Source organism: Tenebrio molitor, chromosome 2 (assembly GCF_963966145.1).
Source record: "Tenebrio molitor chromosome 2, icTenMoli1.1, whole genome shotgun sequence".
Taxonomy (NCBI): Eukaryota; Metazoa; Arthropoda; class Insecta; order Coleoptera; family Tenebrionidae; genus Tenebrio; species Tenebrio molitor.
This window is the reverse complement of record NC_091047.1, coordinates 2,840,255-2,862,946: the sequence shown is the minus strand read 5'-3', so window position 1 is coordinate 2,862,946 and position 22,692 is coordinate 2,840,255. Positions and strand designations below refer to the sequence as shown.

Here is a 22,692-nt window from a genome sequence, read left to right as displayed (position 1 = left end):
GGAATTTTTTTCGCCAGGTTCTGCGAACGCCTCTGGGGTAAGGACCTGGCACAAAACGACCGGTTCGATTCAAGTTTCACTTAAAAGCTATTTTCCGATCGATTCACGACGGCAATTATGATATCGAGCAAAAACATGTCGTGCCGAGATAATTAAGATGCCGGATGGGATTATCGCAAAGTGATTTCTTTGCACGAAAATCCGAACGCGAGATAACCTCCGCAGAGGCGAAGAGATAAGGCAGGAGCCTTTCGCTTTTTCGAACGAGCGCAATAATTAGCGAAATTAATCGAAAGGAATCGCGTTCGCCTAGAAGACTTATGAATTCAGCAAAAGCGAAACGGTTGCTGTAAACAGCCCATTAAAAACAATCACGATGACCGAGGAGTCATCGATACGGTGCACTCAGATAATTTAAAGTAATTGAGTCTTAACATTTTATTAAATGAACGAGGGACACGAGAAGTTTTCAATGCCACCAGAAGGAAGTGCAAGCGCGTGACAAGGATAAAGAGGTTGGGACGATTCTCAAAATGATTTTATAATGCAGCCTGATTAAAATTTTACTGCATCTGTTCTAATTGTGACAGTAGAAAAAAATTAACGGGTGTGGATTCAATTTGCACCGGAGGAGAATGCGTAGGTAATTGTTTAAATAATTCGTAAAAATTGTTACAGTTTTGAAAATTACGTTTTTCTATTTTGCGTTTAGAATGAGTCTATTCTAGTACCCAAATGACGTCATTTGAGTGTTTTAATAGGTCGTTGCCGTGTTAAGCTTGTTTGACACGATACTAAATTTTTGAGAAAATTTACTAGTAAATGAGAGAGGACCAATGAACGATCAGGATCTGACAAAGACAGACTATGATCCTGATCGTTCATTGGTCCTGTCGAGGGTCTCTCTCATTTTCTAACAAATTTACTACGAAATTTAGCATCGTGTCAAACAAGCTTAGAATAGACTAGTAAAATTTACTGTATTGATGTTGGTAGCCTGAAGTGTCAACTGACAGACGTCAAAAAATAAATCTCGCAGAGAACAAACCAAATTAATAAATAACAATGAACAAAACGTTTAATTTTCATTCTGGGATTTGGACTTCTCTGGCACTAAATTTTCTAACGTCTTTTGTGCAATTTGCCTAATTTGCGGCGGCGTTAGTGATAAACTTTCTTCAGCATTCATTTTCAAACATCAAATGCGAAAATAAAAAAAATGTGACGTTTTAAATTAATTTTTTTCACAGCCGGCTAAAATTGTGCCACATAAAAAAATGTCACCAACCACCGCAAAATTCCCTACATTTAAAACTTTTATTTTTTTATTTATAAAATGGTATAAAGCGGCAAAATAGAAAAAATAGTATAAAAGATTCGTTGCAGAAGGTCCTTCAAGCACCCATTTGTTCCTCAACTCGCCGCTACTCGGCTCGTTTCGGAATTTCAAATTCGGGCTTGAATAAATAGATGCCTTCTGCAACTTAATATACTATTTTGGGTGTTCATTCGTTACGGCATCGAAAACTAGAGCAGATGGAGCAAATTGTACAAAACTTTTTTTTTGTACAGTGCAACTACAGAAAAGCTAACGACATATTGTCAGCACAGTTGTCGCGGCCTCGACTTCGTCTCGGTGGCTTAGCACAAAAAGACTCACTTCTACTCTTAATGATATAATCTACTATTTTCAAAAAAAACTGTTATACATTACATATTTGAACAATAGGGGGAGCATTTCCTCCGGTGCAAATGCAAACCGATTTGTACCAGTCCCATATTTCTTTGTACTTGATTTAATGCGAATGGTTAGTTACATGGGTGCCGTCGTAGATTGCTGTTACGCGAAATGCGGGTGTGCGGTTTTGTTACATCCATTTTTGTCGCGCAACGAGATAAAAGAGAGTAAAAATTCAACAGCGCGTAACTCCACCCCACAATGTTAATATTTGTTCTAAACCGGACGAGTATCGCTCGTCTTCAAGGTGGAAGTTCGGCATCTCGTATCTGCAGCGACCATCTCGTCTGCAGTTGGGGCCCCCGAAATCGAAGACTCTGACGCACGTCCCTTTTGTTGCGCCGCAGCGTGACGTCTAGTCGTCATTATCGCCTCGAAAATGCCACGAAATTAACCCTGCCAAGATAAAAGAAGGAAGCGATCCGCAACCAAAGGAGGTGTTTAATGAAAGTAAACTAGGTTTAATGAGGAATGCTGCGATCAAATCGAGTTCGGTCGGATTATCCGGCGGGTTCAAGGCCGCAACGTCGCACTCCGCCAATTCGCGTACGACGTCAGCGAGCGGTACTGCCGCCGCCCCCGACCGCACGTGCCGCCGCTTACGACTGTTTGTTTATTTTTCCAAGTGGAAATTTGGCGTCGATTGATCCGCGCCCAGTTCGTTGAACGCTCCGCGCGAAAACGGACAGTTGCCAGGAAATCGCGAGAAGGAAATTCGTTGCGCGAAGGGAAATTGGAAATTTCGATTTGGCCGCGCGAACAAAGAAATCGCTGTTTTAAATAGCGATTGCAACTGCAGTGTGACTAACGTGCGGCTGCGAAAATAAAAATAAACATTACACGCGGACCGCGTTGTATCGAGGAAGCAGAAACTCTAGGAAACGAGCCCATGCCGTAGACGCAGTTTATTTTAATAAGGTCTTGTGCATTCTGGGCGAATGTGCGCTACTGAATTTTCATCGCGTGTCGCGAAAGGTTAAAAATAAATGCGCTTTTGGCAGTGTTATCAAATTGTTAACGGAGCGTTAACGTTTCGCCTTTGATCTCGTGCACCCGAATGCAATTTTGAAACGTGTTTTCGAAGGTTTTAGCTGGGCGGCGTAAATCACTCCGTGGGGCGCCTAATTTGTTTCGTACGAAGCGAGTCGCCGTGTGGAGGCGCGCGTGATCTTGCTGAAATGAGGAAATATTCAGATGTAATTGGAGCCGTTCTGTTAGGATGCCTACTCAAGTGGAACGGCGTCTTGATTGGGGTTAATTTGTTTTTGAGATTGTTACAAAAGAGAAGCTTTCTGATGGCTTGGTTTCCCTCAAGAACGAGATATTTGCGTCGACGATGCTGCGAAACATTTGTCCCCTCCTTATGAGGTGAAATAGATGAGGAGCAAGTCGCTAGTGGAATTCTAAGAAGTGCCCTAAGCAGATGGTTCTCGTTGGACAAGTAATAACGTCTTGTCTACGTTTCTCTTCTGGTTCTGCAGCCATTTCTTCAACAGGAGATTGCTACGAAAAAAATGGCTTGTGCACTACTGGATTAAAGTGCATTTTCTCATCGCTCGTGTAATTATTGCCCTCGCTGCCCTCTTGTAATAATTAATATAATAATAATAATATATTTGGAATGAAAGGATGCACTTTAGTCCCTTGTCATCAATTTTGAATGCGTATCTAAAACTACAGCAGATACATCACAATTGTACAGAACCTTTTAGCAATAAACGACAGCCGTAATATTGTGAGAGGTGTTGAAAAGCGCGCCGCGATACGAAATAATTTATAACAAATAAAAACTTTTGTCAAATAGAATCTTTGTTCCAGGTTTTTCGATACTTCACGAGATATTTGCGTTATTGATTGCCGAATATGATGATAAGATACTTAAATTAAATACAGGAACTTTTTTTAACAAATAAATAGATAAAAAATTTATCTAATAAATCTTTTTGTATTGTAAATCATTTCCGCATTACAATTCTATCGACAATCGAAATGGATTAAAGTGACAAGTAATGACAAAATAATTAAGTGTTTTCGTTTAGAAAAAAAAACAAGACAATAGAAAAAATATAACGCTCTTGGAAAATTAATAATTACTTAAAAAGCCTAGAAGAAAAAGGGTGAAATATCTGAAAATTAGATGAAAGAGCTTCAAAAAATTGCTACTAACTTAGATATTAAGAAAAATATGTGGAATGGAAAATAAAATTTTCGATTTATCATTTCCTGAAGAAGTAGATGATTAATTGAATGATCTTCCTTTAGCTCCAGAAACAAAGTTTCCTCCTGATGGAAAAGTGAACAACTTATTTGTGAGAAGAAGAATTGCATAATCATCATAAAACGTTAAAACTTGGAAATGAAAATAGCTAAAACGCACAGTTATTAAATTTACGTAATCAACATTTATAGCTTGGTTTATTCAATTTAACATCGAGCAAAAACGAAAAGTGAAAAATAAATCTGAAAGAGATTTTTGGAAATTAATGTCAAATGCAATTATGGAAAGTCTACAAAAAATCTTAGAGATAGAGAGATTTTTGGAAATTAATGTCAAATGCAATTATGGAAAGTCTACAAAAAATCTTAGAGATAGAGAGAATGTTAACCAATACTCGAGTGAAGAAAAGCTATAAAATAAAGTAACATTTAAAAAGACTACTGTAATCAGTGAGTATTTTGTATTAAGTAATTCACAAATATAAAATATAAATTCTTCAACAAGCCATTTATATTGGACAAAAAAATATTATGAATGTACGACTTTCATTATGATATAATTAAAAAAGAATATGATGTTAAAATAAAACTGCTTTAAATCGATTCAGATTCTTTGATTTATCCGTTTGGTTTAGAATCTAAAACTTTTTACAAACTTATGCAAGAAAATCCTGATTACTTCGATATTCTTGAAAAATGAACCAAAATAACAGTAGGTCTGATATACATATTTACATTCTTTAAAAATCAAACAAATGTGCAAAAATAAATTATTTCTTAGGCACCCATAATGAAAACGGTAATTTTACGTTCTCACAAGCGGACGAAAAGTAACTCTTTTTCGGACGCTGACTGTGGCGCCATCTGTTGGTCTGTTCAATAAGTTAGCAACGAAACCGACAAAACCGATAATTGTCCCATCATCATAAATTATGTAAATAAGTAATTGTATTGCAGAAAGTGAATTTCTAGTTTTGTTGGCAAGCTGACAAACACTATAAAAAATTATCTATGCATTTGAAAAAGCTAGATACAAAATAAATTTGTAATGTTTCCACTGGTGTGGTCGCCTAAAAAATTTAATGTTTACCTCTGCCAAAAAGTGCCTTTTGTCAACGCTTGTTTTCAAGCCTCGGCTGCGCCTCGGCCAGAAATCTCAGACTCGGAAGAAAAAGCTGCACTTTTTGTCCTTGATACACAAATAACTCTTATAATTGTGCTATCTAGACAATTGAGAATGCCACAAAATGATGAAAACTCAATTGAAATCAACCTAAAATTTAGTATTCTTAAAAGGATCGATAAAATAAAATAAAATTTGTTAAAATATGGCTAAATATTGAGATTTTTCAGAAAATCCTGCACGTTTTTCCGTACGAACCAGAACTGGTATTAACATATCTACTGTTGTGGTAGTTGAACTTTTATATTTAAAGAATTTATCGACTTCTGGAGGGGTTATCTAAACCAGAAGCAGAGAAAACGAACGATATCGATATTTCTTTAATCTGTCGAAGCCGCAAAAGGATGATTTAACTGTTTAACAATGCAATATTGCATTGTTTGTCGAAGCCGCAAACACATCGCAGCCGACAAAGCGATAAAATCCGACAAACAATCTTGTGCAGAAGTTAATAATTTTATAGCGCATTACAGTCGAGGCTTTACGACTTACGAATTTAACCGCTCACTGTGTGTTCCACCCGAGATAATAAACCGCTCAAAACTCGTGGAGAACTGCGAAAACCGCGACAATATTTCCGGTTATTTTCGAACCAGCTGATACATTAGCAAATTGGACAAACAAGGGCGTAGAAAAACAAATATTTTCGACGAGTCTATCGTCTGGCGGTCTGTTTGTCAATCAAATAATATCGGGCCTTCAAATAAATATATATTTAGAGTAGGCGTAGGCGACATTCTAATTCTGTTAACAGTGTAAAGTAATTTTTGTAGGTAACCAATTATTCCCCGGAGTTACACAGGTTACATAGTAAGCTTTTTCCCAATTTCATATTGTCATATTCCGTGGAACGGGAATAGGGAGAATGCACTACAAAAATTAAAAATATTTTCTAACCTAATTTTATTTCGTTAAAATGTCAGATGTTTCTTGTGTCATTTTCTCCCCTGGAAAAATGTTGCAAACAATTGAATTTCCATAGGTTGATCTAAATATAAATTTATTTGAAGGCTCGTTAGCATCTCTAGACAAACAGACAAACGTATCTGCTCGGATATGAAGATGTTGAATGTATTTTTTTTGCGTGCAGCCACCTGCAGCAACGACCAGTTCCAGTGCAACAGCGGCGAGTGCATCCCGTCCCACTGGCGTTGCGACGCCCAGCGCGACTGCAAAGACGCCAGCGACGAACCGTTCGAATGCATCCAGAACCAAACCTGCCGTCCAGAGCAATTCCAATGTGCCCTCACTCGAAAGTGCCTGCCGTTGGGCTGGGTGTGCGACGAGGACCAAGACTGCGGCACCTCCAGCGAGCTGGGGGTCGACACGTCCGACGAGGACCGCGCCCAGTGCCCCAAGGAGGTGAAGTGCCCGTGGAACGAGGCGCCGTGCGGGGACGGCCTGCGCTGCGTCCCCTTGAGCAAGTTCTGCGACGACCACGGCGACTGCCCCGACAACGGGGACGAGTGGGACTTCTGTCGCAACTCCACCGACGGCTGCGACCGCTTGCGGTGTACTTACGGGTGCAAGCCCACCAGGGACGGACCCATGTGCTTCTGCCCCGACGGGAAGCGGCCCGACGGGAGCAAGTGCGTGGACGCGGACGAGTGCGAGCTGGACAACGCCTGCGCCCAGCTCTGCACCAACACCGTGGGGTCTTTCGAGTGCTCGTGCGTCTCGGGGTACGAGAAGAACGGCACCAAGTGCGTCGCCCTCAACGGTGAGTACACCCGATGCGGCCCAGATTGTCTTGTAAAATCGCGCTGGTTTCAGTTCCCAGGGGCGTGGAGGCCTCGCTCGTCTTCTCGACTCAGGCGGAAATCCGCCGCTTGAGGCTCGACGGCAGCTCCTGGCCCTCGAACTCGTCGCTCGACCACCTGAACAGCACCGCCTTGGAGTTCGTCTTCAACAACCACTCCATCTGCTACGTCCACCACAACCTGACCAAAGCCGCGCTGGTTTGCGTCGACGTGGACGACTTCAGGCGCAAGACCGAGCTGAAGACCCAGTCGACCCTGCTGGAGATCGAATCCGTCCAGCAGATGGCGATGGACTGGGTCTCGCGCAACTGGTACTTCTTGGACGACCAGAGGGAGATCTTCCTGGTGTGCTCGGAACGGTTGGAGTGGTGCAACATTCTGATCGAGCACGACCTGAGCAAACCCAGAGCTCTGGCACTCGACCCCACTCGAGGGTTCATGTTTTTCACCAAGTGGGGACACTCCCCGCCCATGTTGGAACGCTGCAAGATGGACGGCAGCGAGAGGAAAGCGATCGTCAACCAAAAAATCGTCTACCCTTACGGAGTCACCGTGGACTTTCCCACCAAACAGATATACTGGGTGGACACTTACCTGGACTTCGTCGAGAGAGTGGATTACGACGGCAGGAACAGGAAGACGGTGTTGAGAGGCCTCAAGGTGCAAAATCTCTACGGGATCAGCGTCTTCGAGAGCAAGCTGTACATGTCGTCCTGGTACAGCAACGACATCCTGGAGCTGGACAAGTTCACGATGAACGAGAGAACCGTGATCAAGAACATCAGCAGACCTTTCAACGTCCACATCTACCACAGACAAAGACAACCAGTTGGTAAGTGCGAGTGAGTAAGTCCAGGTGGTTGGTCAAAGTTGTGATTTCAGTTCCGCACCCTTGCAACGGCCAGTCCAAATGCGACCACCTTTGCATATCCAAGTGGGAAGGAGAAGTGGCGGTGAAGAAGTGCGTCTGCGCCGCGGGGTACAGAATGAACGAGAAGAACCAGTGCGTGGTGAAGACCGGCAAGACTTTTTTGCTGTTGGCGAAGAGCAAGCCGGCGTCCATCAAGGGTATCGAGCTGGACGGCAACAACGAGACCATGATCCCTATCACCGGGATCACCCAACCCACGGCGATAGATTACGACGCGCGCACCGGCACCGTCGTCTACTCGGACAGCCACCGGATGGTGATCGAGAGCGCCAAAATCAACGACTCTTCGCGCAAGAACGTCTTGCAGAAGAACGTGCGCAGGTGCGACGGACTCGCCGTCGACTGGATGTCGAGGAATCTCTACTGGACCGACCAAGAGATCGGGAGCGTCAGCGTGATGAAGCTGTCCAACTCGTCGCAAAGTCGCACCCTGATCCAGAACCCGTTTTACAACCCGGTGTCGATCGCGGTGGACCCCACCAGAGGCGTGATGTATTGGGCCGACTGGTCCAACATTTTCCCCAACAAGGGGCGCATCCACGTGGTCAACATGGACGGGAGCAACCTGAAAGACTTCGTCGAGGTCAACATAGACTGGCCCAGCGGCCTCACCCTGGACTTCGCCGAGAAGAGGTTGTACTGGTGCGACCGCCACCTGCGAAGAATCGAAAGCATCGACTTCAACGGGGCCAACAGGAGAGTGGAGCTGGCCAAGGTGATAGAGAATCCGTTCGGGCTGGCTCTCGGCCCCGGCAAGACCTTCTTCTTCACCGAGTTCGTCAAAGGCACCGTGGTTTCGTACAGCAACAAGACCGGATTCAAGGAGTTGGACCAGAGCAACGCCCCCATCTTCGACATCAAACTCTACGACGCCGCTTCGCAAGTCGGCGACAACGAGTGCAGCAAGAACTTGAAGCGGTGCCCCGAGCTGTGTCTCCCCACGCCCTCCGGCGCGGTCTGCCAGTGTTCCAACGGGTACCAGTTGGTCGACAACGCCTGCGTCAAGCGGGCGAACCACACCGACGTGGTCAGAGTGTGTCCTTCCGACAAGTTCCAGTGCAAAAACTTCTACTGCATCCCTCGCGGGCAGGTGTGCGACGGCGTGGACAACTGCGGGGACCACTCCGACGAAGACGCTGGCCCCGAGGGGACCTGCAAGGACGTCGTCTGCGGCGCCAACCAGATGAAGTGCGACAACAACACCTGCATCTCGCGGTACTGGGTCTGCGACGGCGAACAAGACTGCCTCGACGGCACCGACGAAGACGAGAAGCACTGCAAGGAAGTTTGCTCCGCGGCACAGTTCAAGTGTGCCGTCTCGAAACGATGCATCCCTTCGGTGTGGAAATGCGATTCGGTTCCTGATTGCGGCCCGGATGACATCAGCGACGAAGCAGATTGCGGTGAGTTGATGGTTCGGGTCGTTTACTTGAGCAGTCGGCTGTGATGAGGGGGCCGTTTGGTTAATGCGAAAAGTTGTTGCCGAGGTTATGGGAGAAGTTATCGGTTGCCTGACGCGGGGCGGGAGAGAAAGTCTTTAGGGATCTGGAGCGAAATTGCTCATCAGAGGGGTTTTTGGTAATTTGTGCAGAAACTAAAGACATTTGACAGATCGTGTCAAATTAGGGAGCTAGTTGGCCATGAAAAATAAAAGACAAAATTGACGGATGGGGACTAATGTCGAAATAAATGTCAAATTTTAATTTTGTCGGTAGAGTAGGAGTGAGGAAAATATTGCTAAAAACTAGTTTTTTGTAGTGCTGGGGTGCACGGGGGGCAAATCGCCATGCGTCTAGTGCGCTGACGTGTCAGATTTTGACCTAACCTGACCTACGTGCGTTATCTCTGCCGTGTCGTGACATAACCTCAAAAGGATGAAGGAAATGCCGGTGAAAATTCTTGCAGTCACTTGAAACCCTTGAAAGGTGTCATTGTTAACTTATCTCTGGATCCCAAATCTTATTAATTATGTGGTATAGTACTTCGAGAGAGGAATTGCTCATCAGAGGGGTTTTTGGTAATTTGTGTAGAAACTAAAGACATTTGACAGATCGTGTCAAATTAGGAAGTTAGTTGGCCATGAAAAATAAAAGACAAAATTGACGGATGGGGATTAATGTCAAAATAAATGTCAAATTTTAATTTTGCCGGTAGAGTAGGAGTGAGGAAAATATTTGCTAAAAACTAGTTTTTTGTAGTGCTAGGGTGCACGGGGGGCAAAGCGCCGTGCGTCTAGTGCGCTGACGTGTCAGATTTTGACCTAACCTGACCTACGTACGTTATCTCTGCCTACGTGTGATGACTGATGTGACATAACCTCAAAGGCTCAAAAGGATGAAGGAAATTCTTGCAGTCACTTGAAACCCTTGAAAGGTGTAATTGTTAACTTATCTCTGCGTCCCAAATCTTATTAATTATGTGGTACTTTCGAGTTGTAATTTTTTTGGAATTATGAGTTCTTGGCCGTACCGATGAATTCTCGTTTTCCTTGTTTTGCGTGCAGAATGATTGTTTGTAACGTGTCGCAATCGTGATTTATTGATTTAACAGTGACAAAACCGTGCGAAGTGAACGAATTCACTTGCAAAAATGGGCGCTGCATCTCGCCCCTGATGTACTGCGACGGTTTCGACGACTGCAAAGACAGCTCCGACGAGATCAACTGCACCGAATGCGACTCGACCAAAGAGTTCCTCTGTCCGAGTTCGTTGACGTGCATTTCGAACACGAAACGATGCGACGGCACCATCGACTGCGTCGGAGGATTCGACGAGTACGACTGCACCAACAGCAGCATCCTCACGTGCAAAGACAACGAGTTCAAGTGCACGAAAGAGTTTGAGTGCATACCGATGGTGATTGGATTCCGTCTCCTCTTGCCAGTTTTAAGAGTTTTGTTTCAGGCGTTCATCTGTGATTCCAACTTGGACTGTTTCGACGGCACCGACGAGGAGCACTGCGACCCGAACACGATGAAGAACACGACGAGCAAACCCGCCGACTTGGCCCCCACCTGCGACTACCCCTCACGTATGTGCGACAACAACACCAGATGCGTCTCTGTGAAGCAGCTGTGCGACGACGTCGCCGATTGCAAGGACGGTTCCGACGAGGGGTCCCGCTGTTCCGATCTGTTGTGCGACCACAGCATCGTGTGTTCGCACTATTGTCACAACGCCCCCGAGGGGCTGGTCTGTTACTGTCCAGAGCATTTACATCTGCAGCCCGACAGGACCCACTGTCTCAGCACCCACCCCTGCGAGGCGTGGGGGGTGTGCTCGCAGAAGTGCGTCGCCGTGGGTTCGCGATACAAGTGCGCTTGTCATCGAGGGTACGTGCTGGAGCAGGACAGGTTCTCGTGCAAGAGCACGAGCGGGGCCACCCCGTACGTCATCTTCAGCAATCGGCACGAGCTGAAGGCCGTCGATTTGCACACTTTCAACGTGAAGTCGTTCATTTCGAGCCTCAAGAATACGATTGCTTTGGATTTTTACCACACGAAGAATGCCGATATGGTGTTCTGGACTGACGTCATCGACGACAAGATCTACAGGGGGACGGTGGTCGGCGGGTCGCTCAGCAACATAGAGGTGGTGGTGCAGACGGGACTGTCGACTGCGGAAGGATTGGCGGTCGACTGGATCGGTGAAAATTTGTACTGGGTTTGTAGCGAGAAAAATCTCTGGGGGTACTTTGCAGTGAAGCGTTTTTTGTTTTTGCGTAGGTCGAGAGTAATCTGGATCAGATCGAGGTGGCCAAGCTGGACGGGCGATTCAGGCGCACTCTGGTGGCCGGCGAGATGGAGAGTCCCCGGGCGGTAGCCGTGGACCCGCGCGACGGATATTTGTTCTGGACGGACTGGGACAACAACGCCCCCAGAATCGAGCGTTGCTCGTTGGCGGGCCTGGACCGGGAGATAGTCGTGAAGGTGGACCAGATCACCGACGGGGGCTGGCCCAACGGCCTGACCCTCGACTACGACATGAGGCGGATCTACTGGATCGACGCGCGCTCCGACTCCATCCACACCACCAAATACGACGGCACCGAGCACCACGAAGTGATGAAGAACCACGAGACTCTGGCCCACCCGTTCGCCATCACCCTCTTCGAGAACTACGTCTACTGGACGGACTGGCGCACCAACAGCGTGGTCAGAGCCAGCAAGTTCACGGGCGGCGACGTCTCGGTCATACAAAGGACGCTCACCCAACCCTTCGACATCCAGATTCTGCACCCGTCGAGGCAACCGAGAGACGGTCCCAACCCCTGCGGCGAGAACAACGGGGGTTGTTCGCACTTGTGTCTTCTCCACACGAATCACACCTTCCGGTGCGACTGTCCGCACGTCATGAGGCTCAGCAGCGACAACAAGACTTGCGTCGGTGAGTAGTTTTGCACCGGGTCGTCGTGTGGATAACTCCGCAGTTTCAGTCAACGAACGAGTGCTGCTCATAGCCAGAGGTAGCGAAATCCGCGGTGTCGACATTCTGCAGCCCTACTACCACACGATCCCGACCATCAGCGTTCCGCAGGTATTGAATCCGGTCCAGTTGGAGTACCTCGCCAGGAACAACACGCTCTACTGGGCGGATTCTCAAAGCAGCGAGGTGAAGAGGTCCGGTTTGACCACGGGACCCACGCAAGTTCTGATCGACACGGGACTGAAGAATCCTTCAGGGATGGCGATCGATTGGTTGTCGAATCTGATGTTCGTGGCGTCGCCGCAAGGGATCACGGTTTCGAATCTTGACGCGGAGTACACGACCACTCTCATCGACAATCTGGGGGTGTTGTCGGTCGCGGTCGATCCGCGCCAGGGCCGCCTCTTTTGGATAGCGTCGACCAACGAGACGTACATCGAGAGCAGCGCCATGGACGGCAGTTCTCGCAAGACCATCGTGTCAGATCTCAAACCGAACTCGAAGAGTTTGTGCGTCGATTTGCACGCGGACAAGTTGTATTGGGTCAGCGAATTCTCGATCTATTTCAGCGATCTGGACGGCGGCAACGTCACCAAGTTGAATCTGCCGTCGCAGGTGTCGGTCAGCGCCGCCACCGTGTACCTGGATCACGTGTACTACGCCGACGACGACGACCACTCGATCCACCTGGCGGACAAAACCACGGGCCAGAACGACACCATCTTGCGAAACAACACCGGAAGCGTGTTGGCGTTGCGCATTTACGACCCGGTCGAGCAGAAAGGGAGCCACCCCTGCTCCACCGCCGAGTGCTCCGACCTCTGCTTGCCGACCTCGCCCACCAACTACACCTGTCGCTGCGCCACCGGGTACCACTCCGACCCGCAGAACCCCGCGAAGTGCGTCGGCGTCGAAGAATTCATCTTCTACTCGGTCAACTGGGAGATCCGGGGGTTGTCGCTCGACGGGAACAATCAGACTCCAGTTTTGGGGCCCATCTCGCGCGTATCCATGGCCACCGCCATCGACTTCGTCGCCGAGAAGGACCTGTTGTTCTGGGCGGACAGCGACCACGGATCGATCACCAGCATCAGGCGGGACGGCACGGAGAGGAAGTACATCATAGAGCCGACGGAGGCGATGGACAGCGTGCCCGTGGATTGGTTGACGGGCCTGGCGATCGACTGGATCGCGGGCAACATGTACTGGTGCGACTCTAAACGCGGAGTCATCGAGGTCGCCAGGTTGGACGGGACGAAACAGCACGTTTTGCTCTCGAACGAGATAGGGAAGCCGACGTCGATCGTGGTGGATCCGATCAGAGGCGTGCTGGTGTGGGCGGGAGGGCCCAGGATGGAGGCGGCCACCATGGACGGGCACAACAGGAAGTTGTTGGTCAACAATTCGATCGCGATATTCGATATTACCTTGGATTCGGACAACCGGAAGGTCTACTTCTGCGACTCCAGCAAGAACACGATCGAGGTGATCGGTTACGACGGGAGCGGACACGAAGTGCTGCTCAACACTTCGCTGGAGAATCCGACTGCGTTGACCATTTTAGGAGACAACTTGTACTGGGTCGATACGTAAGTGGAAACGTTTTTTCGTAGGTTTATTCGATTGGAAAACGAAACGAAAAGTTACGTAATCGTTTTAAAAGATAGTTTTGAGAAAAAAGCGTTTACAGTTTTTCCTAACCAACAGTTTTTATTATTATTTTTTTCAAATCGCTATAAATCATAAATACTTAATACTCCATCACGTGAAGTAAATAAAATTTGTTTTTCTTAGGACATTTGAAAAAGGCAGCGTGTTGGAAGCGCCGTTGAGCAACCTGTCGGATTACAAAGTGCTGTTGCGAGACGTGGGGGATTCCCTGAAAGACATCCAGATATTTTCCAGCCGGAAACAAATGGGCACCAACGCTTGTGCCAAAAACAACGGAGGTTGTCAACAACTCTGCTTGTTTAATGGTACACACCCTGTGTGCGTTTGTTCCCACGGAAAAATTTCATCTGACGGGAAAACATGCGAAGGTAGTTCGACCATCTGTTGCAGTGGCGGCTGGTGCCGGGGGGCGCAGAACCACGTCCCTTCCAAACTGCAACACCAGCAAATTAAGCATAATAATTGAAAATAAATGTTCGTTGTGTCTGGCAACAAGAAAAATTATTTTTTTCATGTCCGTCAAAAAAAGTGCAAGATTTTTCATTCATTTGCGTTCATAAAATATGTGATTTTTGAATCGGTCCAGAAGCGTTAAAAAAAGTGCCATAGCGGTTCATTTTTTCACGCATTTGCGTTAAAAAAATGCCGTAGCGTGTCATTTTTTAAAGCAATTATAACATTTTTCATTCATAATTGGTTATTTAAACTTACGGGCGCCAAAAAAAATTTGTATGCAACTCGTTAGTAAAGTATCTTTTTTTACTCGGCGGATTTGCGCACTCGCTTCGCTCGTGTAACAAATTTTCCTTCTCGTAAAAAAAAGTATTACTTTACTCACTTGTTACATAAATAACTATTATGTCACAAGCCTCGAAATTTATTTCCTTAAGCTATCCGACACCGTGCTTGCGTGTAGCCAGTTTATCAATATTTTTTTCTTAGGAACACGATAGACAGGTGACAAATGCGAGCCACCGTCACGAACCAATTGTTTTGTGACGATGGTGTCGTCATACTGTCAAATTATGCTGCTCCCGATCACATTTTGACGGGTCGGGAGATGCGAGATGTATGGTCGAGACTCTATTTGTTTAGTTCGCAGGGCCGTACGCCTGATTTCCGGACACCACCGGAATAATTATATTCTTGCTGTGCCCCCTGTGTAAAAATAACGCCAGCCGCCACTGGTCAGTTGTCCCTTTTTAACGGTCCTGTTTTAGCCTTCAAGAGCTTCGTCATGTACTCTCGCGTCGTCAGCATCGACTCCATCCAAATCCTCGACGACGAGAATCTGCAAAACGCGCCCCACCCGACGATCAAGAACAACACGCTGTTAAAAAACGCGATCGGACTCGCTTTCAGTTACAAACACCAAAGACTGTTTTATTCGGACATACAGAAGGGCTCGATCAACGCGGTTTATTACAATGGGACGGATCACAAGATCATCGTGGAAGGTCAAGGATCGGTGGAGGGTTTGGCGTACGAACAAGTGCACAAGATGTTGTACTGGACGTGCAACAACCACGCCACCATCAACCGGGTCAACTTGACGGACCAGATGACGAATTCCAGCCACGTCGAGCAAGTGGTGACCTTGCGCGGGCAAGACAAGCCCAGGGGCATAGCGGTGGACAGTTGCGGCAGTCGCGTCTTTTGGACCAACTGGAATTCGCACCAGCCCAGCATCGAGAGGGTGTTCCTGACGGGGTACGGTCGCGAGGCGATCGTCAAGACTGACATACGCATGCCCAACGCGCTCACCCTCGACCACAAAGCGCAGAAACTGTACTGGGGCGACGCCAGATTGGACAAGATCGAGCGGTGCGAGTATGATGGTTCCAACAGGGTGGTTTTGGCGAAGGTCACCCCGCAGCATCCGTTCGCGTTGGCCGTCTACGGCGACTTTATTTACTGGACGGACTGGATGCTGCACGCGGTGCTCCGGGCCGACAAGCTGACGGGCCAGAACGTCGTCTGGTTGCGTCGCGACGTCGCCAGGCCCATGGGGATAGTGACGATCGCCAACGACACCGACGACTGCTTTTTCAACCCCTGCGCCATCTTGAACGGCGGATGCGAGGAGATCTGCACGCTGACCGCTTCGGCGGTCGTGCAGTGCTCGTGTTCGGACGGTCACGCTCTCGCCGAAGACGGGAAGCGGTGCTACAGCAACTCCAAAGCTTGCGAGCACGACGACAGCTTCCGGTGCTCGGACGGCGGGTGCGTCCCGTTCAGAGTCACCTGCGACGGCATAGCGCATTGCACCGACAAGTCCGACGAAGAGCCGGGCTACTGCGGCCACCGCACTTGCCCCAACGGCTGGTTCCAGTGCAACAACAAGAGGTGCGTCAAGGCCGAAGAGAGGTGCAACAGCGTGGACGACTGCGGCGACTCCACCGACGAACAGAACTGTTCCTGCTCGGACGCCGAGCACTTCAGGTGCACCAGCGGAGCGTGCATCCTCATGAAGTTCCGATGCGACAACGATCCGGATTGCGAAGACGCCAGCGACGAGATGGGCTGCGGTGAGTCGACGAAGAAGCGTCAAGTTCGCGGATTATCGTTTCTGTTGCAGAGAATCGCAACTGCAGCCTCATCGATATGATCAATTGCGTCAACACCACGGCGTGCATCCACAAGGACTGGTTTTGCGACAGCGAAAACGACTGTTGGGACATGTCCGACGAGAAGAATTGCCCGGAACACAAGAAGAGGTGTTACATCAACGAGTTTCAGTGTTCTAACGGCTCTTGCATCAATCTGGAGGCGAGGTGCGACGGGCGGGACGACTGCCACGATGCGAAGATCAGCGGGGGCTTGAGCTCGGACGAGGAAAATTGCAGTAAGTAAATACGATCCGAAAAAATTGTCAAAACACTTTGACAGCTAGAAATCGACTTTTGTTTTCCACGGCCAACTAGATTCCTAAATGAAAATTACCAATTCTAGGGAGGTTTTGTTTTATTTTTCTGTGAATGCCAATCGTCGACAGATAATTTGACAGTTACCAACTAGATCTCTTTAAATTTGCAATCGTCAAGCGTTTCCTCCCGCACTAAAACACTTCAAATTTATAGGAGTCGTGCTGCAAGGCCACTGCCCCAGCGACCAGTTCATGTGCGACGACTCCATCTGCATCCCGTTGTCCTGGCACTGCAACGGTTTCGCCGACTGTCTGGACCACAGCGACGAATACGATTGTCGTGAGTCTCCTCCGGTGCGCCCCCGCTCTCGTGTTGACGCTTCTTTTCCAGGATACCAGTGCAGGAGCGACCAGTTCAAGTGCGACAACGGCGAGTGCATCCCCATGAGTTGGCAATGCGACGGCCACTCGGACTGCGCCGACCAATCCGACGAGAGCAAACACTGCCAGCTGAGAGAGTGCGAGAAGGGCGAGTTCAGGTGCAACAGCACGGGAAGGTGCATCCCTCGATTGTGGCTGTGCGACGGCGAGGCCGACTGCTTGGACGGCGCCGACGAGCACAGAGACCAGGGTTGCGGGGTGTGCTTGCCGGAGCACTTCCAGTGCAGCAGCGGCGCTTGCATCAACAAGATGTATTATTGCGACGGCGACCACGACTGCAACGACGGCAGCGACGAGCCGCGAGAGTGTCACAAGACTTGCACGTCCGAAGAGTTCGCCTGCAAGAACGGCAAGTGCATCATGAACTTGTTGAAGTGCGACGGAAACGACGACTGCGGGGATGGCAGCGACGAAGGGAAGGATTGTCACAGCGAGGGTGACTACTGCAAGGGTAAAGGCTGGTTTCACTGCGGTAACGGTGTCTGCATCAACGATACGCTGTTGTGCAACGGAGAAAACAACTGCGGGGACTTCAGCGACGAGACCAAGTGCGGTCAGTACTCGAGCCGTGCGAAAAGCGATCTCGGGTTGACTCACCGTCTTATTGCAGATATCAACGAGTGCACAGCCGATCCTTCTCCTTGCTCCCAAAACTGCATCGACCAGCCGATCGGCTACGAGTGTCGGTGCTTCCCCGGCTACCAGATCAGCCACAAAGACGCACGCTTGTGCGAAGACATCGACGAGTGTCTGTCGAGGCCTTGCAGCCAACTGTGCAAGAACGTGAGAGGGTCTTATCACTGCAGCTGCGCCCCCGGGTACATCCTCCACCCCGACAAGAAGGGTTGCGGGGCGAACTCCTCCATTCCCGTCACCCTGGTCCTGGCCAATCGCTACTACATCCGTGAACTAGACTTGGATGGGCGGTCCACGCTGATCGCTCACAATCTGACGAACGCGGTGGCGCTCGATTACGACTGGACCTCGAAGTGCATCTATTGGTCGGACGTCACCCAGTTGGGTAGTTCGATCAAGCGACTGTGCGATTACAAGAACGTCTCCAGCACGATCCAGGTGTTGCACTCGCCTACTTTGCAAAATCCAGACGGGATAGCGGTGGACTGGATCGGGAGGAATCTCTATTGGTGCGACAAGGTGAGTCGCACAAGTTTTTCTTTTCTCGATTTGTTTTTGTTTTTATTTTGAAGGGTCTGGATACGCTGGAAGTGTCGTCGTTGGACGGCCGGTACCGCCGAGTCTTGCTGTCGAAGGGCCTAGAAGAACCCCGGGCTATAGCCCTGGACCCGTTGCGGGGCTACATGTACTGGACGGACTGGGGCACGCACGCCCACATCGGTAAAGCGGGAATGGACGGTTCCGAGCCGCGAATCATCGTCAACTCCAGTCTGGGCTGGCCCAACGCTCTGACGATCTCTTACGAGACGATGGAGCTCTTCTGGGCGGACGCTCGCGAGGACTACATCGCGGTCTCGGACCTGGACGGGAAGAACATGCACATCATAACCAGCCGAGAGAAGAACCCGAGCCTGCAGCTGCACCACGTGTTCGCGATCGACCTGTGGGAAGATTACATCTATTGGACGGACTGGGAGACGAAAGCGGTCGAGAGGTGTCACAAGTACCGAGGGAACCAGTGCCAGTCCCTCCTGTCGACGGTGCACCGGCCCATGGACATTCGCGTGATCCACCCGTTGAAACAGCCCCACAGCAGAAACCCCTGCGAAAGGGCCAACTGCTCGGCTCTGTGCCTGCTGACGCCGCACGCCCCCTTCTACAAGTGCGTCTGTCCCGAGAACTACATCTTGGGCGGCGACGACAGGAGCTGCGTGGCCAACTGCACGTCGGCCCACTTCGAGTGCAAGTACACCTACAAGTGCATACCCTTCTGGTGGAAGTGCGACACCCAGGACGACTGCGGCGACGGCAGCGACGAGCCGAGCGACTGCCGCCCCTTCCAGTGCATGCCGGGGCAGTACCAGTGCGACAACGGCCACTGCACCCACCCGTCGGACCTCTGCAACGGCAACGACGACTGCGAGGACGACTCCGACGAGAAGGACTGCGAGCACTACACCTGCCTCAACACACAGTTCAGGTGTCAAGGCAACGACACCGTGTCGCCGAGGTGCATCCCGTCCAAGTTCCGCTGCAACAAGAACGTCGACTGTCCGCTGGGCGAGGACGAGGCCGACTGCCCACCGGCGACGTGCCCTCCCAACCAGTTCAAGTGCGCCAACGACAAGTGCATCCCGGCCGTCTGGGTCTGCGACACGGACAACGATTGCGGGGACGGCTCCGACGAGCAGCAGGATTGTCACTCTCGAACCTGCTCCCCGCAACACTACCGTTGCAGCTCCGGCAGGTGCATACCCATGTCGTGGCGGTGCGACGGAGATCCGGATTGCGCCAACAGCGAGGACGAGCCGGCTTCCTGCAGCCAAGCGGAGTTCCACACTTGCGAACCGACCTACTTCAAGTGCAAGAACAACAAATGCATACCGGGGCGGTGGAGGTGCGACTACGACAACGACTGCGGGGACGGGTCCGACGAAGCGGGGTGCGTCCCGCGCAACTGCTCCGAATCCGAGTTCAGATGCGGCGACGGAAGGTAACACAATTAAAAAAAAAATTATAGTGCTTACGTAAACGTATTTTATTGCTTGAAGGTGCATCCGGGGGTCGCAAAAATGCGACGGCGAGTTCCAGTGCGACGACCGCTCCGACGAGGCCAACTGCCACACCCACTGCAAGAAGAACGAGTTCCAGTGCGCCAACCCTCAGGTCTGCATCTACCTGGAGTGGAAGTGCGACGGGGAGGCCGACTGCGCCGACGGTTCCGACGAGGCGAACTGCAGCGACACGTGTCCGGACAACGGCTACAGGTGCCACAACGGGCTCTGCATCAACGAGGAGTGGCGGTGCGACGGCCAGAACGACTGCGAAGACGGCTCCGACGAGCACAACTGCTCGGGAAGCGTCTGCGTGCCGGGGCGGTTCCGCTGCAAGAACCACAGGTGCATGCCGATGAACTTCGTATGCGACGGCCACGACCAGTGCGAGGACGGCAGCGACGAGGACCCGCACATCTGCAGGCGGTACGGCATCTGCCCCCCGGACCAGTTCGCCTGCAAGAACGGCCACTGCGTCAAGAACTCGCTCAGGTGCGACGGCGAGAACGACTGCGACGACAACAGCGACGAGGAGAACTGCCACAATTCGACCTGCCGGTGGAACAGCTGTTCGCAGATCTGCATCGAGACGAAGCAGAACATGACGGTGTGCAAGTGCCTGCCGGGGTACACGCACATCAAAGGCGGAATCTGTCTGGCGGACGGGGACTGGGCCAACCTGGTGCTGGTCTCGGAGGCGGAGCTGAGGTTGATGTCGCCGTACAAGCCCGGAGACAGCAACAAGCTGAGGAGCAAGACGCTGGCGACGGCCCCCGGGTACAAAGTCGACGCCGTCGACATCCTGTACGGCAAGCGAGAGTCGGTGGCGTTCTGGACCGACCACCAGAACAAGCGCATACAAAGCGTCATTCTGCACCTGAACGACAGCAGGACGCGCAGAGATTCCGAGTCGGTCAAGACCATCCTCAGCGGGTTGAACGAGCCGAGGGGGATCAGCGTGGACTGGGTGGCGAAGCGGTTGTACATCACGGACGGCATCAGGATATTGGCCTCGACGGTCGACGGGCAGTACGTTTACACTCTGTTGAGGGGCGACATGCAGCAGCCCAGAGACATCGTGGTTTCGCCGCGAGAGGGCGTCCTCTTCTGGGCCGACTGGGGGCCCGTGCCACGAATCGAAACGGCACACATGGACGGCAACAAGCGGAAGGTTTTGATTGGTTCGTCCATTCTGTATCCGACCGGATTGGCCGTCGACTACGCCACCAAACGATTGTATTGGTCCGACCCGAAAACTTTGACGGTCGAGACTGTCAAATTTGACGGTTCCGACAGACACGTGGTCAAGCGTTTCGCTAAAGGTGAGTCATGGTACGGCAAATACTGAGAGACTAGTATTAAATTAATAATATTAATTATTACCCAACTTAAAAACAAAAACTATTAATAAAAAATCAATTCGTTTGATGAGGAAAAACAAAGGTCGGCTCATAAGCCGACCTTTGTTTTTTTGGTTGACTTGTTTTTTTTTGGGCAATTGCACTTCCGATGAGACATTACGCGAATGCATTTTTTGTAAGATGGACGTTAATCCGGACTCGTTCGATTGTTTGTAGAGATGAAACCGTACAAGATCGAGGTATTCGAGTCGTACCTCTTCGTGACCACCTACCACAAGCACGACGTCCTTCGCCTCAACAAATTCGGCAACGGCAACATCACCCACTTGTCCCAAGGACTGACCCGAATCTCCGACATTTTGATCCTGCACGAGCAGAAACAAGAGCAATCGATCAACAACACTTGCATAGACTTCTGCCACCACACGGAGTTCTGCTTGTTGAGCCCTCACACGGCGACTTGCACCTGCGCCGACGGTTCGATCAAAGACAATCTCGTGAGTAGTCTCAACTGTCGTGTCCTCATCCAAATCTTCGTTGTTTTTTTTCTGCGCAGACTTGCAAGGCCATCTCGAGCAGAGCCCCGAACTGCCCCCTCAACTGCAACACCGGCACTTGCAAGCTGGTCCAGGGCCAGACCCCCAAATGTTTCTGTCCCCCGCAGTACGCGGGTTCGCGTTGCGAACACTACCGGTGTTCGCAGTACTGCAAAAACAAAGGAATGTGTTACGTGGACCTGGCCGCCCCCCACTCTCCCGGCTCGCAGCCGCCTCTCCGGTGCAACTGCGCCCCGCAGTGGACGGGCGAACGGTGCGAGACGCCGGTCAACGTCTGCGACGGCAGATGTTACAACGGCGGCACTTGTTTCATTCCCAAGCCGGGAACACCGTTTTGCAATTGCGCGTCAGGGTTCACGGGGTCGCGGTGCCAGAACTGCGCCCAGCTGACGTGCGAGAACGGCGGAGTGTGCGTCAGGGACGATCTGAAGGAGAGCTGCAAGTGCGCGGTGGGATTCAAGGGGCGCCACTGCGAGAATTCCATCTGCGGGAAGAACGGCACCCCCGTGCCCACCCCTCTGGGGGTGAAGTGCAGCTGTCTGCCGGGGTACGCCGGCGACAAGTGCGAGCAGGACAGGTGCTACTGCCAGAACGGCGGTATCTGCCGAATGGGGGCGAAGCAGCCCGAGTGCAAGTGCCCCAAGTTGTACGGGGGGCGGCGCTGCGAGGTCGATCTGTGCAGGGAACCGGACGCGCCGAAGGAGTGCTCGGAGAGGTGCGCGTGCGGCAACAACGGCACCTGCGTCATCATGAGCGGCAAACCCGTCTGCAAGTGCCCCAAGCCGTGGGGCGGGCTCGACTGCGAGGTGAGCGGACCGCGGACAGAACGCACCCGTGACGTTATAACGCATCT

General features: G+C 50.4%; 1 protein-coding gene across 1 annotated transcript in view; it reads left to right on the top strand.

Annotated features, from left to right (window-relative positions):
* Positions 1-22,692, top strand: part of LRP1 (LDL receptor protein 1) — a 33,916-nt gene that overhangs the window by 10,077 nt on the left and 1,147 nt on the right. The window contains exons 2-18 of the mRNA XM_069039264.1: positions 6,229-6,858; positions 6,912-7,730; positions 7,781-9,232; positions 10,380-10,684; positions 10,733-11,491; positions 11,554-12,214; positions 12,264-13,842; positions 14,048-14,292; positions 15,145-16,452; positions 16,503-16,769; positions 17,005-17,130; positions 17,182-17,784; positions 17,842-18,386; positions 18,440-19,860; positions 19,919-21,243; positions 21,499-21,779; positions 21,839-22,645. Of these exons, the coding sequence (XP_068895365.1) occupies positions 6,229-6,858; positions 6,912-7,730; positions 7,781-9,232; positions 10,380-10,684; positions 10,733-11,491; positions 11,554-12,214; positions 12,264-13,842; positions 14,048-14,292; positions 15,145-16,452; positions 16,503-16,769; positions 17,005-17,130; positions 17,182-17,784; positions 17,842-18,386; positions 18,440-19,860; positions 19,919-21,243; positions 21,499-21,779; positions 21,839-22,645 (13,133 nt within the window). The remainder of the gene's footprint in view (positions 1-6,228; positions 6,859-6,911; positions 7,731-7,780; positions 9,233-10,379; positions 10,685-10,732; positions 11,492-11,553; positions 12,215-12,263; positions 13,843-14,047; positions 14,293-15,144; positions 16,453-16,502; positions 16,770-17,004; positions 17,131-17,181; positions 17,785-17,841; positions 18,387-18,439; positions 19,861-19,918; positions 21,244-21,498; positions 21,780-21,838; positions 22,646-22,692) is intronic.